This window comes from Athene noctua, chromosome 6 (assembly GCF_965140245.1).
Source record: "Athene noctua chromosome 6, bAthNoc1.hap1.1, whole genome shotgun sequence".
Classification (NCBI taxonomy): Eukaryota; Metazoa; Chordata; class Aves; order Strigiformes; family Strigidae; genus Athene; species Athene noctua.
Window position 1 is genome coordinate 37233164 of NC_134042.1, and position 19334 is coordinate 37252497.

The 19334-nt window shown below is 38.3% G+C and overlaps 1 protein-coding gene across 1 annotated transcript; it reads left to right on the top strand.

Moving 5' to 3' along the window:
* Positions 1 to 6456: 6456 nt before the first annotated feature.
* On the top strand, positions 6457 to 7542 carry BDKRB1 (bradykinin receptor B1). The gene has a single exon (XM_074909671.1). The coding sequence runs from the start codon at positions 6457 to 6459 to the stop codon at positions 7540 to 7542; it is 1086 nt and encodes a 361-aa protein (XP_074765772.1).
* Positions 7543 to 19334: the final 11792 nt, after the last annotated feature.

Below are 19334 nucleotides of genomic sequence, written 5' to 3' on the forward strand. Positions count from 1 at the left end.
AGCACACAGACACTAGCAGCAATGGAAAGCCCCTGCACAGCCTCTGCGGACCGCAGAATGCACAGTGTTGGCTCACAGACTGTTTACTTCATGTTCTTGCTCACTTTCCAGTGTGATCACACACTGTGCAGTATTTGCATGTACTGTTATGCAGCAACAAAAAACTCCTAGAAATAAAGTACAATGTCAAAGCTACACCTTACCTACTGGCAGTTTGCAGTCACATTCAGATGCTTGGCTCTGTCCTCACAGAAACAGGGCAAAATATAAGAGGGTCTTGGTAAAATGAGGGCAGACTTTGTCCTGAGGATCTCAGAGCTGGAGATGTCAAGCTGTAATCACACTTTTATTCCTCTTTATCCTGTCCCCCTCCCACAGTTGCTTCCGTCTTCCCTTTTACCTGAGGCTGCCACATATTTTAAGACTTTGGTCACGCAGATGGCTGACTCCACATTCAGTCCAATGGATGTGGCTAGGGACCATTGCCAGAGGAATGGCAAGAATAGCCAGGTGATATTTCTGGCCTGTAGTAGCTACGAGAAGGAATAATTCTCATCTTTTCACTGTCTGTTTTTTTTCAAGTTGATTAGTGGCTTCACTTGAAATCCAAAATTAATGGTCTTGAAAGCTGTTAGCACAAACAGCTGGTGCTTGTGGACAGGCCAAGACTGCTCTTTTTTAGGCAGGGTTTTGTGGACAAGTCAGGATCTCTGTTCAAGTCGCACAAATGCCCAAGCAGTACTTTAGCCACTGAACCCTCCTTTCACTCCATTCTTCCATCAGCACAATGTGGGTTTCCAGCCTATCTTGTCTCTTTCCATATCTTGCTGTTCCAGCCTCAGTAAACTGTAGTTAGTACAGCTTGATTCTTGCTGCACTGTGAGGCTACCAGGATCATTTATTAGGAATTGTAAATCACTGCACCAGGATTTAAGCTATCCCTAGCAACCATTGTCTGTAGTATCTGTAAAGGAAACCAACCAAGATGAACAAAGAATTTTACATCACAAGATCACATCAAAAAACTTTTCTCCTGTTCCAGAATAGATGAATAGTTATAGCAGATAACTGTGTTGATTTGCAAACCATTTCAATAAAGAAAATCATACTATTAAATCATACTGTTCCAAAAAGAGACCTTGTTTAGATCATTAAATGTTCCAGGTATGTTGCAAGGAAGATGCAAGGAGTGGCTGCACTACTGAACCAAGAGCCAGAACTCTGCAGACCTTTTGGATTTCTGCCATTTGTCTACCATGTAATGTGTGTAATAACTGAGCAAACAATCTTACCTCTGCCTTCAACAACATATTTCTTTAATCTTTCTGATCAGAGAGGCTCAGTTAAGGTTTGTAAATTCCTATGCAGCTCTAGAGAATGTGTACTTTTTGCAGGAAAGTCAACATAGACAGGGTGGCTGAAGATCATATAAGCTTAAAACATAAACTAATGGACTGTGAGTATCCCAAGTTGAAGGCACCAATAGACAGATATGTTTTAATCATGTATACACAGTAAAAACCTTTTAACTGTTGACCCTTATATAGATATTTTTAAACTAATCCTTCACATTCCTTTAATTTGTGGTCCATTACATCTGTGCAAAATGTAAAAAGTTAAGAAATAATTATATGCTTTCTACAGGTTGAAATGAAGACTCAAGTTGCAGAGAAAAAATAAAATAAATTCCCTTTTTTTATAAAGTTATGGCTCCCTATGTGGACTTGTTCTAAGCTGTTTATGAGCTGGAGCTACTGCAGTGCCTATTCTTTTCACTATTTCCACTAAACGTAGATTCCCAGTTTTGAATGTCTCTCCAATACTGAAAGAAGTTCTAAAGATCCCAATGAAAAACAACAGAAAATAAGAAACTAGATTTACAAAGAGGAGTAGGATTTGCAAAACAAGATTTTGACCTCATTTTGAAGTGATGAGTTTCATAAGACTATGCTATTTATCATATAAATTTTAGACACAGCTGCAGTTTTCTGTTCAGTCACTGAATAAATGTGAATGTTGGCGTCTCCTAGAGATTCATGTCCAAGCAAGGATGAATTCCAGATTTCTTATTCTTGCTCAAATGTTCTTCTTTATGGAGAAAATAACTTAAACACAGAAATGCACTAGCGTAAGCAAAGAGGAAGTTTTAGAAAGTCTGTGACGAAGATCTCCTGTTGTATTGCACTTACCTTAATGAATCAGCGTGGGATGTGTTGTTTAGAGACTAGTTTTCCGTAGGTTATTAGGATTCCTTAGGTAACATGTAATTCAAAAATTATTGTGTTTCAGATCATCCCTAAAATAAAAGTTTGATTAAGGTATTAAAAAAAAGCATTTTGGCAGAAGTGAAACATATAATGTTATTTGAGATGCATTTTCTTATACTCTTTCATTTATTTAGTAAAATAAATGTCTAAATATGCCGTTTAAATATATGAAGTATTTATACATTTTAAATCTTCAAATTAAATATTGGGTTCTTTAAGTTTTCTCCAGTGTGATGGTGTTAATAGGAACAATTTTTCAAATTTTTCAATTTTACCAGTGTTTGTGTAACTCTAAGTTAGTATCTTTTTAATGAATAAAAAGTTGGAATAAAGGTATTTACCATGATGATAGGGAAGTTCATAATAAGATATCACCGTGCAACCTCATATGGCTTTTCATTTTAATACACTATCAAAGAATGTACACAGTTGAATAAGAGTTCAGAGACATGGTACATGTGTTGGATAGGTAGCTAATGGGAAGAATGTTTCCAGATAAGTAAATAATATTCCAGTCTCTTGATAATTTCTCACCTGATTTTAAAAAGAAGTTGGAAAACCCTATTGTTTACACAGATATACTTGAGAGATTTGTATTTAAAATCTGAGATGCATCAGATACAATTTTTTTTTAAATATTGCTTTAATCAGAGGACAAGCAGAATGAAAAAGATTAAAATTTATAAACAACTAATCTTAGGCTAATCTTACCTTACCCAGCAGGTAATCAGATAAAAAGAAAATTATTTATGGGTGCAAGCCTGAGAAAATACAGCAGTCATCATGTGCTACAGGGAAGTAGTAATGTTCACAGAGACTCATAGACACCTATAGTGGGGTGCAAAAGAAATTGCTTTTCAAAAATGGTGGAAAGGCTGACATGGGGTTTGGTGGGTTCACATTTCAGAAGCTCTTCCCCTATACTAATTCTGCTTTAACCCCAGCTCCTTGTCATGCGTCTCCCCCAGGCTGGCAGTGGAAAGAACTCCCACCACTACAAAACCTAGTTCAAAGTTTGTCTTTGTGTGCATTGGCACTGAGAGAGCAGTCAGATAAAATTATCATTATTACAGACATGGTTAATCATACAAAGGAACTTTTAATTGTCAAGGATCTGTAATTGAGAGCTTTACTTAGTGGTCACAGGAGGACAAAAGTCATAGAATATAGCTTATATGATTTCACAATGAGAACAAAATATTTCACATGCTTTGAAAATTACTACAGCTGACTTCTGGAGAAGTTAAAAAAAAAAAATAAATCCTGGGGCTTTCTTCCAAAACATAAGATCACACACATCGTACATGGCCAGCAAAGCACTCGGACAGAACTCAGTCACTCAGTCGTGCCTCAGGATGTATCTTTGAATTCCCTCAGTAACCTCTACACTGTTATTTACCAACTGCTTCTGAATTTGAAACTTTGCCTAAAGTGCCAGAAAGGACAAGGAGTAGGTATGTCTCTCTGTTTTTAATGTCTTACCTTTATTAAAATTATTTCACGTTCTTTTTATATTAAAAAAAGTCTGTTGTGCTCTCAGTTCTGATCTGTGCAGTGTAGTAGGTTTCCCTTTCTTTTTCACTAACTGTGAAGGTCAGGATTAGTTCTCTTTATGTGTAAAAACATGATTAATTTTATAAAATCTCTTTATAGCTGAACATGTTCAGCTGTTTGAAGAATTTTCTCTTTCAAAGTAATCTTTAGTTTTAAGATTGCTCCCAAAGTTGTACTTACTTAGTGTTCCCAGAATAACACTATCCTAACCGGGCAATATCTATTAATAGTAATAATGATGATAGATTCACTGTACAAGGAAATTAATCAGAAAGCCGTTCAAAGTGGGAAAAATATGTCATTATTTGCATCAAGATGGCTGGAATGTGTTAAGTACAGAAATTGAAAACCACTCATGAGGCTAATTGTCCATTAGCGCTAAATACTTAAGAATACTTACAGAAGAAAATTGCCTTTGAAGAAGAAATGAAATTAAGCAACTGAAAATGAATTGCATTTTCTGTCAGAAAGACATCTGACCTCTAGGTTTATAAAAGGCTTATGGCTTGTGGTAGTGCTTGGACACTGGCTAGTAGCATGACAAACTCTACAGAAACTTCATGTACAATTACTAGCTGAACAAGAAGTCAGATTTAGCTGTGGCTCAGATCTAAGCTTCAGTCGAAAGTGAATGTTCCTGAAGTTTTTAGTTTAGCCCATAATGAATAAATTTGTGGCTCCAGCCCAGAGATCACAGACAGTGGGCAAATTGACTGGCATAAACTGATAGCAAAAAATCATCAGAAAATAGGTGAGCAAGGAAAATAAGCACTTCTTTTCCCTCTATATTTAGTAAAATATATAATTCTATATATATCTATAGATATATAATCTATAAATATATAATATATAAATATATATATATTTATATTTACAAATGGAAATGTTTAACTGCTGTCTCTCTTCTACAATATTTCTGACATATAATGTTGCAGATTTTCTTCCATTACTCTCAGACCTTAGCCAGCCTCCTGCTGTAAAAAGGTTAGATTCCTGCTGTCTCACAAATAGTTTCTTGCTATCTCACAGAGAGCCTCCTTGATGCTTATCAGCCATTTATTTGCTCTGTGTATGTTCTCTAAAGTTTTAGATCCTCTCAAGTTGTCCTAGTTTGCATGAGACTGTCAGTTGACTAGATAATATTCAGACTGTTTTGAGAGAAGATGTTCAAAGCCAGCGAGATATTATAACTTGGGTTATAGCCCAGCTCCCTGACAAGACTGCCAGGTTGAGTGAGTTTATGAACTCAGATAAAACTTTGCTGCTCATTTAATTCCGTAATGATGAAAAATGTTCTGTGCATTAAATACCAAATTGCATGATGTGAAATATTAGTACTTAACTAATTTCTAGAGGCATCACAGAGATAAATATTGCAAGCTGCTCAGAAGCAGACATCACTAAGGTTGTACATACATGTGAAAGAAATGAACAGTGGTCCTAAATGCTTCCTTCAGAAACTTCCTCCTTAGCTGTCTCCTTGGTGTAAAAGTACAGAAACTGAAAGAGCAGAGATAAATAGCTGTAACAAAAAGTTAAAATTCAGGATGACTGACTGAAAAATATTGATTTTTTTAAAAATGCATTCTTTTTTATGATTAACATGCTCCACTTGGATATGAAATACAGAAATGGATGTCACCACAGGCTCAGTAATGTCTTCCTTATCATAATGATTCTGAGACTGAATCCCTGTAAAAAACACAGTCCACGCACTATGGTTGAGCATAACAGGAGAATAAAGTCGCCTCAGGAGGCAGCTCTGGCAGCCAGTGGAGGATAATGTTTTACCATGCTGTCATTCCCGCACAATCTCCCATGGAGTTACTAGAGAAAAATAAAACTATTTCCAGTGCTATAAAAACCTAAATGCTTTGGAGGCTGGAGCTGCCTCTCTCCAGCTGAACTCAAATGAAATTTTTGAACTGGAGAAGAGTGCTGTGAACTTGGAGCTGCAGAAGCCTTTCCTTCAGGCAAGAATATTTTAGAGGAGTTGATATTTTATTATTAGAACTGCTGACATTTGAGGGCAATAGGCTGTCTAATCTAATGGGAACTTTGAACGCAAAGTTCAGTATAGGAGGAACTGAGAGGGAACAAAAGAATGCAAAGTTAAGCAAACAAGTGATGCACACAGAGAGTGAGTAGCTTTCCCAGCTCTGGGGAAATGGGCATCATCCTGCTGAAATTATACATAGCACAGAAAATAAGAGTGAGAGAAAGGGCAGGGAAGGGTGCAAAGCTAGCTGTGTGTCACCAGTGTGAGTCCCACTAGTCTCAGGGGGCTGGAATTTGGCTATGTCTGTTTCTGTCATCAGTCTGGAGCAGACATACAGAACTATTTACACTAAATTGGCACTTTCCTTCCTCTGTGTCACTTTAAACAATGGCAGCAAAGAGAGGAAATTTCTTAAGGTGAAATTCCATCCTTGCCAGTGCTGGGAACATTACTCACCATTGCACATATGAAGCATCAAGCCTACAATAATCAGTGAGCACTAATATAGAATTACCAGCAGTTATATGTTTGTTACATCATTGATGGGAGACAACTTCTGGAATTTTATGCTTCTTTTTTGCAGTTCCTTTCTCTTATTTCAAAGACATCTCCTTCTCACTTCAGAATTTTAAAAAAATGACTGAAACTCCTCTACTGAATGTTCCATCTTCAAACCTGAGTGAAAACATGAGCAACTCAGCTATTTGCCTAGACTTGAATGACTGGTGGGAAATCGTGTACTATATAGTACCCAAGTACATTGACACCATCTGTGTTATTGGAATGCTTGGAAATGTGTTTGTTCTCTTCACTTATTCACTGCACAAGGGCCCCCTGAAGATAGCTGAAATCTACCTTATGAACCTAGCTGTTGCTGATCTTATCTTCCTCATGTGCCTTCCTTTCTGGGCAGAGAACATCAGGAATGAATTTAACTGGCCATTTGGCAATTTCCTTTGTCGCAGCACCAGCGCATCCATCATCCTAAACATGTACACAAGCATCTACTTGCTGGTGGCAGTCAGCACGGATCGCTATTTCACTTTTGTTCATACCTTGAACCACAGAGCGATACGGAGCAAAACTATGGCCAAAAAGATCTGCTTGCTCACCTGGTTCTTTGGCATCCTTCTCAGCGTCCCAACCTTTATGTTTTGGACTGTGAAACACTTTCCTCTGTGGAATATTTCGGCATGCACTTTAGACTTCCCCACCCCATTGTGGATAACAGCTGAAAACCTAGTATTCAACATAGTAGGCTTTGCACTGCCATCTACAGCAATCATCTTCCTTAATTTCTCTACTATTTGTTCCCTACAAAAAAACGCAAGAGAAAAAATTGGTCTCAGAGCAAAGAGTTGCAAGGGGCACAAAGGCACAAAGGCTACCAGATTGATCTTTGCAGTGGTACTGATGTTTCTTTTGTGCTGGACTCCTTACCATTTTTTTGTATTCCTTGATATATTATATCAGATGGAAGTTATCAAAGGCTGCTTCTGGGGAGAACTGCTCAACTTTGGTGAGCAGTTTGGTTATACTCTGGCTACCACCAACAGTTGCATTAACCCTGTCATTTACGTCTTTGTGGGGAAATACTTCAGACAAAAGGCTTTAGAAGTTTTTTCACAATTTATTCCCTGTGGATTTCCTTTGAGCTGGGTATCGTTCAGAGAAAAGTCTTCATATTTCAACATGCTTCCAGTCAGAAGTAATTTAACCTAATGGTTCTTGGTTCCATCTTCATTTTGATATTACAACTTATTTCAAATGGCATTAAAAATTAATATGAATTGCACTGATCTGGCATTCACAGACTAAGCTAATTATTTCTTAAAGTAAATCACCTGACTGTCTATTTTTCTTCACATTTGCCTTTCTTTTTCTGTTATCCATTCAAATGCATAACATGTGATACCAGAATTTTATACCAAATTATCTAACCTGTCTTATCAATTATCAGTGACTTGAAAGAAAAACTCTAAACGATCAGAAGTCTGGTTTCTTTACAGAAAGCCATAAGCTGGCTGAAATTTTGTTGCATTTTAGCTGTGATGACAACTACTATACCAACAATAACACTGTACATAAAATTATAACATGTATTAAAGAGCAAATATGAGCTTAACCTTCAGCTGATAGCTGTATTTAAGCAATTATAGAATAGGTCCAGTTATTTTTAACAATATTTTAAATTGTTTGCAATTTCATGGTAACATGGAAAATTTGAATAAGTTTTTGTGCATTTCAAACATTTTCAGTGCATAAATATTGTACAAGACAATGTACCACAAAGAAAGTGTACGTAAACTGTAAAAAAAAAAGCAAAGAAACCCAGTATTCTTCTCAAAATCTGACTTTTTTTTTGATCCAGTAAAATGTTACACAATTGCTCATCAAGTACATAAAGATTATTTTCAATTTTTATATGTAAAAATATCAGTGACGGCCATTGATACTGTATTATTTTGGAATATCTTTCATCTGAGGCAAATCCTTAGATAAATATTTATATTTTTATGAATCAAAATGAATAAATTGCATAACGTCCCATTTTATACCATAGTCTTGTTCTTTCTTATATTTTGTCTCTTTCCTTGCTTCTTTGGGGAAGAACAAATATATAGTTCTGTGATTAAAATAGAATATAAACTCTGGTAGTAGTAGTAACAGTAATAATAATAACATAACAATAATATACCAGAAAGGAAATAGAGAAGGAAACTTCCACCACAGCCACACTGCAGAATAACTGAAGACAACTGAGATATCTGTTCCCATAACTATAAAAGTATGTGTACGTACAGGCATGGAAGAAGACAACAGAAGATATAGTGCAGCCTGTTCAGCCAGAAAGATACTGAGTAGAGAAAGGGGCATAAAAGCACATCATTTGTACAGCAGTTTAGTTAATTAGTTATTATAAAGCCTGCTCAGTCCTGTGCTCAGTGTAACAGTGCTGCATTTTCCACAGTTCTTTTTAGTGTTGCTGTTTTGAATATAGAATTGATCTCATTTAATTACAGAAATCTTCTTGTTCGATTTCATTGCAACAAGATTAATGTTAATTTTTAATGTGATTCCCCAAAACTTTTTGAAGCTGAACAGCGGAAGACTTCTGAAGAGTTAAAATTCCACCTTCCTGCAATGAAGGTTTAAGAATTAAAGGTGGATTAAGTGGTCAGGGAAGAAGAATCACTCATAGCTTTATTAGTTTCACTCCTTCTGTCACAGACTTTTTAAAAATAAATGTCAGGATTAGACATTAGCAGTAACAACAGCATGTAAAGGCCTCTGAATCATCTGAGATCAGAAAGTTAATTCCAGTCTACTGCAAACTGTTGCACACCACATTTATTTAAAACATCCTCAGCTGAATCCTTAATTTAAAAAACCTTCCAAGCAGAGATGTTTTCTGGGGATAAAAAAGCTGAAATAATGGAAAAAAGTATATAAACAGAAGTGCCATTTTCCCATTATGCATGGGGACCTTAAAAGGGAAAAATATCTCGTCTTGTCTGACTAACACTTGTCCATGTTATGCAATGTACACAAATAAAGTGAAAACATTCTTGAGCACTGGCGTATTTAGAGTGTGAGCTAAGAGACTGAAAATCAGTCTGAAATCTGAAATTAATGGGAAGTCTCCCATTTGCTTCAATGGACAAGTGACAAGGGCTTTCATGGAAGTGCTGCTTCCATTTCACGTGTGCACAGCTGCCAGGAAAAGCATCTGTAGTTTAAATACTGCTTTAAACTACTGAACAGGTTTCTGCAAATCAATAGATTCACTCTTCAATATGAATGTACATAAATTAAAGTATTTTTTATCCACAAAATAAAAATTTATCAGCTTCTCTCATTATTGATTGTGAGCTGTATTAATATAGAAAAATATAAAGAGTAAATGCAATTTGCTCCACATCAAATGCAGAATTTTATATTTAATCGGAAATAATCCACTGCACAGATACAAGGTGAAGAGAGACTAACAACACTTCAGCAGAAAAGGTTTCATAGATTGAAAGTTGACCATGACCCAGGAGTGCTATGCTGTTTCTGCCTGAAGGTGTATGTGACAGCAGGTAAGGAACTTAAATTGGAGCAAAAGAGGCTCAGGATAAGCATTAATAAAAACCTGCTCTAGGTAAAGCTAGTGGTAGTCTGGCTTGGAGAGAATCCAGCACCGCACCAATGGAAACCTCCGAGACCACTTTAGGCAGCCGTTGTTGGGGACGGTATGAGTGTATTCAGTTCAGCCCCAGCACAGGACAGGGAGTTTATTGATGTGCATCTCTCCACTGACTCTTCCTCTTGTGGTTAATAAATAAAGTTTCCTTTTTTTTGCACTTCAGGGCTCTTCAGCTATCACCTTTCAATCAATACTGAAACGTCATCTCTGATAGCCAGTCAACCAGTACTGCCAGACTCCACTGCCCATGGGTTGGTCTTCTGAACAAGCACCCTTTTTACCTTCTCTCATGTAACTTGTGACATGCCCAATAAACACTTGTGAAGTGTTAGTCCCTAAAAACTGTGCTGCAATATCAACCTTTTATAGGCAAGATCCCAGCAGACTAAGAGCTTGCCAGGATAATTTCACTAGTTCTCCTCACCCATCTACATTGAATCAGTATATTTCATATTTTAATCATAATTTAACTAGGGCATGGACTATCTTTTTTATGTGTTCAGACCATGCGTAATGCCCAGCTCAGTCTTAGTTTACAACACAGCCCTGCTAGCACTAGTGCAATAAAGTGATATTTAAGATTCACTGAAAGCAATCCCAAGGAATAATACAGCCTGTGTTTGCATTTGCAGTATCAAAACATTTTGACAAGTTATTTCAATTTTACAAACTTTAACTGCAAAGGTAGGCAGTTCTTATAACAGATTTTGCCTTTAACGACAACAAAAACCAAAACCAAAATGCAAGCCAAAACCAGCTGATCCATTTCCAAAACTGAATCTAGAAGAAAAGACATTGATCGCTAAAAATACAGAAACATTTTCAGAGATCTACAGCCACATGAGCTTCTAGCCTGCCAGGAGTCATCTTCCTGGGAAGAGAGGTTTTTTGTCATGCCTGTGAAAATCACACCAAATCAAGGAAAAATGTTGACTCTTAAATGGAAGAAAGCAGTCTGCATGCAGTACAGATGTGCTGGAGTTTTCAGCAGTCAGAGCCCATTCTCACAGGGATGCTTAAACCCTCCGCAGTTGCCCGTGACAGGGTTTCACAAGACACCTGGTCACAGAGCAACAGGACCTGCTCCATTGCCTGTGGGTGGCTGTGGGCCAAGGGCAGTGGATGTCAAGGAATCTGCTTCCTCACGATTCTAGTGAGTTTGTTGGTGCACTCCCAGCAGCAGGAAAGGAACAAGTAACAAAAGCTATTCCAGATTGCAGGACCAGAATCAGACTGGGGGAATGGGGCTGTGGGTGGAGGTTCATGGTGAACAGAGAAATATCTGACTGGAGACTGGGAGTCAAGAAATAAAGGAACAGGCTGAGAGGAGAGAAGAAAGCAACTACCAGTGTCTCTATCAGCCACTTCCCAATGCAGGAGTGTGTGGAGGAGCAGGGAGGTCACATTGACCAAAAGAAATCATTGAGGGAGGAGAGGAGACAGGAACTGGCTGCACTAGGAGACACACCAGGAACCAGTGTGAGTGTGAAGGAGAAACAGCTGTGACAAGGAACTGGGAAAGAGCTGGGACCTCCTGGGCAAGGAGGCCAGATCAAAATGCAGAAAAGGGAAGAAGAGGCAGATGCCTCAGGATGGGACTTGGGATATTTTGTTCTCTTAAAAAAACCCCAACCAAACAAACAAAAAAAAGCACCAAACAATAAAAAAAATTTGAGTTTATAAAATCAAGCATATAAAGGCCAGGAAATGTTTGACCTAAGACTGTCCCTGAAATCTCAGTGTGGCCTCCTTCAGTGTATGAGTTGTAATACAGTCTTATATGACTAAGCTTTGAATTTCCAACATTGCAACTTAACCACTTATGATTTAGTTTGTCACTCTGCCTTATGTGGGAGAAAAACACACTTGCATAAACCAAACAGTATCCTCAAGGAACTAAATCATCAATCCTCTACATTAAATTAAAAAAAACAGTATTGATAATACACATCCTGCCTTGAACTTTGCAGATAGAAATCTTTAAAACAACATATAATTAAACTGACAAATATGCTGCAGTGAGGTTATAACCTTATATAATCATTGTAATAATATATAATATAATAATTGATATAATATATAAATAATCATAACTGAAAATATTAGAAGAAATTCTAAAACAAGAGCAATCGGGAAGAATCTTGTCATCAGAACAAATGTAGGAAGGAACATCCCCCTTTCCCTGTAGCACAGTGGAATGCCTGGCAAACAGAAGACTCCACCCCTGGTCACTGGAAAGAAGGGCTCAAAACAACTTCATCATAGAAGAGGAAGGAATGGCTTTGGGTCCATCAGGAGGGCAACAGGAGGGTAGAACTGAGGATTCAAAAAAATCCTACTCTGTCCTCTCAGGGCACACAAAGAATAGCTGGAAACACAGGTTCCCCAGTCTGGACCATGCAAGAGCAGTTGTGTTTGTTTGTTTGTTTGTTTGTTCTAAGGCTTGAAGACAAAATAAGCCCATCTGAAGAGCATGCCAGCTTATCTTAGTTATTCTGGTGTTTTAGTTGTTTTTTTCCTTTGAGTTTTCAGTAGTTGCTGTTTGTTGCCAAGACTGTTATTTCACACATGACTGAGGGTAAAATCCTGAGTGTCTTTCCCAGCCTATTGCCCTAGATGAGGGACCTGCCACCTGCCCCTTTTTTCCCTAGCCTCAAACAATAGAGAGTCCTTGTAATTAGTATATTTCTTCCTGGTGGAGAACATCCATGGACCCATTTAGTCATAGGTGTCACATCCTATTGTAATTCTCCAGAACACACTGCATTGCAAATACCCATCACACTGACCAAGAGAAAATGTTAGCAAAGCTCTGCTCCAAAGGAAGAGTGAATACCTCTTTTCTTTACTTTTTTGTTATTGCTGAAAAACAGGGATGGTCTTGCTGGATGAGTTCACTCTGCCGGTGCTCACAAAGAACCAGGATTTGACCCATGCTTGAGTTTCACCTTTATTATTAAGCTTGACTTGAACAGACTCAACTCCCTCTCAGGGTCAGTCATAGAATCACAGAATGGTTTGGGTTGGAAGAGTTTTTAAAGATCATCCAGTTCCAACCCCCTGCCATGGGCAGGGCCACCTTCCACTAGCCCAGGTTGCTCAAGGCCCCGTCCAGCCTGGCCTGGAACACTGCCAGGGAGGGGGCAGCCACAGCTGCTCTGGGCAACCTGTTCCAGTGTCTCACCACCATCCTACCACTACAGTCCCTGATAAAGAGTGCCTCCCCATCTTTCCTGTAGCCCCCTTTAAATACTAGAAGGCCGCTTTAAGGTCTGCCTGGAGCCTTCTCTTCTGCAGGCTGAACAACCCCAACTCTCTCAGCCTGTCCTCACAGGGAAGGTGCTCCAGCTCCCCGATCATCTTTGTGATTCTCCTCCAATCCATGGGCAGCAATACATCATACTACCTCATGTGAATGGTAAAAGGGGAGAAGCCTGTTTTAGCACTCTGCTTCTCAGTTTCTGGTAGGAGAACCTTTTCCCACGCAAGCTACTATGACCATGCTGTTGCCACAAATACAATAACTCTTGTGCCATCAAGCAGTGGTCATGAGTGGTTATTAAATGACATCACATAGTAAAAAAGGGATCAGTGAATTCAAAACTTCCTACTTTTAAAGCAAATGTGTGGCTGGTGGCAGAACATTCTACAGGAAAACACCTTAGGAAGCAGAAAACCCTCTTTTGACAGCTTAATCTTGTGCACTGCAGGTTTGTTCCAACAAAATCTTCACTGCCTGCTAGCAATATTTTCTTTCAGGAGCTGAGGCATATTCTCCATCATCACTCTAATCTATAGCTCCAGCTGGGAGAGATGTTCTCCTCTGGGAAGCAATTCACACACAAAAAAGTTCACATTTGGTTTCATGCATTGCTATTTATCTATTTCAACTCCCGCACACCAAATCTCTAGCCATACTTTAGGAATTAAATCGGCCACCACTATTTCCCACAGGAAGAGCTGGAATAAGTCTTATATCCATTATACAAAACTAACTCAACAGATAAACTGCAAGGTTCAAATCCTGAAAAACTTTTCAAGTTGTCCCAGCATCATTTGATGTATAGCCAAATGTCCATGTCAGGTAGCTATGGAGTGAGAAGTGTTCATCAATCAGGACTGGGAGGAGGATAAGTAGAAATATTAAATCTGCAGCCTCAAGCACTCCTTATCTGAGTGACAGAACTGTTCTATGAATAACAGGCTAGAGGCCAAAACCTCGCCACATGTACATCACAGTAAATTGAAATTAGTGGAGCTATACTTATTTATACTAGACAAAAGGCTAGTTCTGAACAGAAATAGTGCCTACCATTACAACATTTTAAAGTTACTTACTTTTTTCATTTAAAAGAATTGCATCAGTGTAAAGCAAGAGTCTGTCTCTATGTTTAAATTAAGCTCAGTTTTGAAAAGGATGGGTAAATTGCAAAAGAAAGCCAAGACTTAATACTAAATTTAATAAAAAGCAGCTAACACATTTTCAAGAAGGAGAAAACCAAGAAAATTTGAAGATCAGGCTGCTTATTCTGCAAAATTTTAGTCAGTCTCAAGAAGTACTGAGCCTCTGAGTGAGGCCTCTAGCCAAGAGTTAGCAATCTAACTCTTATCTGCTGGTTGTGTGTCAGCTTCCTGGCGTGGATGCCAGTAATTCATAAGGCAAATCACACAGAGCAAGAACACAAAATCTCTCTGACGTGGCAAGTGGTAGTGAGACAATGGCTGACAATACATCTGATGGAAATTAACACCCTACAAATATCCTTATGTTTTAGGCATTATTGCTGATAAATAGTAAACTGATGGAATAGTCAAAATTCTTTATGAGAAGATGTTACGATGTTTAGCACAGTTTTGTCTCCTTCTGTCTTGCCTCAGACATTTGGATGTGATGGGTTGCAAAGCTCCACTGGGTCAGCTAAATACAGTTCTGCAACTAAGAAAACTGCCTTGTGTAGTGTCATCAACTGTACATCCAGGCAAACTTCCTTCTTCCCAGTGTATGGGAGAAAAAGAATACTCTGCTTTGTTTTGCAGTTACTTCAGAACTGTTAAATAATACTTCATCACTTGCAGGCTATCACGGAAAAGGTTATCATTGCCCTATTAACAGAAGATGGAATTAATAATGGCAGAAGATTAATGCAACAAACTGAACGGCAGATATATAGGAATATATGTAGATTGCCATTTGTCAATGATATCAAAACCCCTACAGCCATCTCATGACTTGATAATAGAGAGGAGCATATTCAAGCTAATGGGAAAATATCTATCAGAAGCAAGTTCCAGAAAAGAAAAAGTCTTTCTTTTATCAAAGGACTTCTAGGTGAGCAGACTACTGAAGCTTTGAATATCCTAAACTTCAAGGCAATTCTTTGTTAAATTGTCACTACAGATGACGAATAAACATTGAGGTGCTCAGTGATGCATTAGAGACATACACTTTCCTTCCACACATGGCCTTGTTCACGCCAAGATTTTGCATCTTTTCTTAGGCCTACCCAAAACACGCACTTTAGTAGCCCAAGGGGAGAGGACAGTGGTCTAACTACAGTCAGACAACTATGTACAACCACTACCTCATCTCCCCGAAACCACAGAGCACCAGCTGTGACTCCAGCTATACCTACTCAGCCCTTCGGCTTTCTGCAGCAACTGGATTAGCAGCACTCAGCTGACCTGAAGGCTTGCTTTCAGCAGTAAGATTGTGGTCAAAAGAATTCCAATGACTAAGACACAAGTGTGCTTTCTGAGAGAGAGTTTCAGTTCTCATTTCTGCTACAGCTTTTTTTTTTTTTTTTTAATATTGGAGAAATCCTTCATTTCCGTAATTATTTCTAAAATAGCCTTTCTAAACTGGACATCTGATTGCTCTGGTTTCCAGAGGCCTGTCGGGAACCAGCACCTTCCAGATGCCAGTAATTCACCTTACCGCTGAAGGCCTGCTGCATTCACACTGCTTAGAAATCCCATTTGCCCTGAGGTTCAGTGGTGTCGGAAGGTCTCCAAGGAGCCTGCAAGAAACAGCATCAGGCAGACAAGGGAACCAAGCCCTCACTGTGGGGGCAGATGGGTTAGTTTGGTAGCTGGGGATCTAATTTCAGCCTTGTAGGCTGCTGTAAGCTCTATGTGCAGCCTAGGTTTGCTCTTAAAGGTACTGACAGTCACCCCAAAGATGACCCCTAGGCCAAACAGTATAGCCAAAAAGGTACTTTTGTTCTGAGGTTGCTGTGATCAGCCCCACAGATTGCAGGGTCACTGCCATCAATATGTTTTAGGTCACCATCAATAGAATAAGGTTTACAGATTTTACAGATGTCTTATGATACCTAAAAACAAAACAGGCATACGATATTCACATACTACAATAACAGAAGTTATCAAGTATTTAATCTAGACTACAAAAGCCAAAACTCTACCTATTGCTTACAGGTACAATACTTGTCTTGCTGGTTGTTGAATCCTCAGAGGTGGCTGCATTGCTGTTGTCTTCCTTCCCATATACTGGATGGTTTGTATTCACTGGTAAAATATTAGCCAAATAAAAGAAGCAATTCATATCTTTTACTGTGAAAATAACCATTTACTTGGAATAGTAGGACAAAAAACTGTTAGAATTAATCATATCTCATCTTTCATGTTATGGCAAAAATCAAATATCCTTCAGGTACACTGCATGTTATCCAAATAAGAAGTCCTCTAAACAGCATATGATGTCCCTGAGAAGCTACACAAAAGTACCACTGATTGATCACTTTTAAAGGAATAGTCCACGGAGAAAGCATGTAAACCAAGGGCATGGTTTCAGTAGAATAAAATTAGATGTGTGATGTTAGACCTTCATTGTTCTTCCTGCCTTGCTCTGCTTCGCTTCCAGGCATTCTACACAACCCATCCTGTTTATTCAGATGAGCTGTGAAGGATCTGGAAGAGTTATTTTGGGATACTGTCCCAGACTTTTGGGATACTGATGTGAAACACAACTTCCTTCATGCATTGGATTCTTTGGTCTTTTTTTCAAATTCTAACTACTCAGACTAATATTAGTGGAGTTATCTTGTTCCTTGATTTTAGTGAAACACTTCCTTTACCAGTTCAGTAGATCATTTTCTGATGTGTTGGACAATAATATATCCAGTTGTGTTGTGGGAGACGTATCTGAAGTCCCTGGTCACTGGTGGAGGTATAGCCCACAGGAGTAGATAATGGCAGACAATGCCCTTCAGCAGGGCTCCTCAGTCCAGCCCCACAGCCTCTCTCCAGCCCCATCATCAGGAGCACCATGCAGAACCATCCATGTTTAGCATGTACTGGCCCAGAGCAGGAGAGCCCCTGCAACTCTGCAGTAAGGTGCTAATCTAGTAGCAGAGAACTGGAAGACAGGAACCAACAGTACAACACAAATGTGATGGACTCATCAAACCATCTTCATTTTAAGAAACACCATCTTCCTAGATGTCCAAAATATCTTATTTTTGTCACACAAGCCAATTGGGAAATACCTTTTTTTTTGGCCCAAGGTTATTGCTATATGAAGTGACATTTTCTGTACATCTTTCAGGAGCAAATAAGACAGCAAGAAACACTCAGTTCTCTGAACTGAGATGCACACAGTTCCTTGTATGTTCTTCTATAGTATGAGGAGAAAGACTAAACAGCTCTGATACTATTAGTACAACTTAGAGTAAGGTTAGTAAGACTTACTGATCCTTAATGATAAACCCATTCCATAGCACTATGTTACAGGAAAAATATCTATTTTGAGAAATATGAGTGTGTTATCAGAAGCTGTAAGAAAAAAACCAAAACACAGTTCCTCTTAGAAAAAAAGCAATGAAATACAAGAAAGTCTTAGTCACTCTAACTGAAGACAGTTTTGTACTCATGAAAAAATTCTGGTGTGACGATTTTAAAATATGGATCATTTCTTACTGTCCTCTGCTGTAAGATATTACTGAGTTATATGCTACACCTTAATCATCCACACTATAAAGAGTCAAATAATTGCTTTCCTTTTCCTAGACATTGTCTTATTCGTACAATTTTAAGTATTATTAATGTGAAGATTATTTCTGAAAGATACTTTTGAGTATTCAGCTTACCCAAGTTCAGTTCTATACTTCCTTAGGTGATAGAAAAACTATGGCATGAGAAAGACTTCACTGGCACAGCAAGGAAATTAGACAACCAGCTCTATCCAGAAATAAAGCAGCAGTAAATATACAGAACATATTAATGAAATTCTCTATCATAGGCAGCTACTACACATGTGGTACAAAAGATGTGTATCTTATAAATAAAGCACTTGGAAAGGTCATATTTGGTAATGTAGACAAAGGTGAAGGACAACAAAACAGTTCAATGTTTGGGAAATGACGTGTGTCATGAAAGGGAAGGTTAAATGAGTCATAGCTTGGCTGTGAGAGCAAGGGGCCGTTGGTAGTGGGCAAATCATTTCTGTCAATATGGGCTGCTCCATCTGACATTGGGTCAACAACTGCATCTCCTTGGTGAAAGAAGCCAAAGAAGTAAACGGCAGGAGTCAGAAAACTAGAGGAGCTGCCCTCTCTTGTCAGTCTAGGCACTGAGAGAGACATCAGAAAAAAGACTGTGCAGCCATAATTATATACAATCATCTAATCAGAAATCATCCTCACATCACAAACCCATTAAGGGCAGTAAATGAAGGTAGGGCAGACAATGGAGGTTGTTGCATTTGCTTTCTTTCTGCCATCTGACTTCTCAGTGTTATTTGCATTATTTTGCTATAGTTTCTGAATATATGTATAAATATGGAACTAAGTACCATATTTTTTAGTGTTTAATAATCCATTGCTTCTTCTAAAGGAAAATGGGGAGAAGCTACAGTGCTCTGCAATACAAATATTCTCTAATTCATGAGGTCTGAAAAACACCAAATCACTGTTTGCAATATTCTGGGGCATTAACTCTTCCTCCCTCCACATATACATTACCATAAAACCACTAAATTTCTCTTCCAGTAAATTTGTTTCCAGTAACTTCTAACGTAACTGACTGTCTGATACTGACTTATAGCAAGATTTATCCGTTTGATTAGAGTTGGTGAAATGTTTCTAGACAGGCATTTTATTTGAAAAATATAGCCACTTTTTTTTCCTCCACAAAAATCTACAGATTGAACGTGCTTTATGTGTTTTAAATGTTCATTATCTGAAATTATGCAGCAGATTATATATATTGGAGCATACTAAAGAATGGTTAACACTTTATTCTTGCTGTGGCAGTTTCAGCTGCTTATTTTCAGTATGGACAGCTATCCAAAACACCTAGTTTTATTTAT

Coding starts and splice junctions, on each gene's coding strand:
- BDKRB1 (XM_074909671.1), top strand. CDS start 6,457: ATGACTGAAACTCCTCTACTGAATGTTCCATCTTCAAACCTGAGTGAA.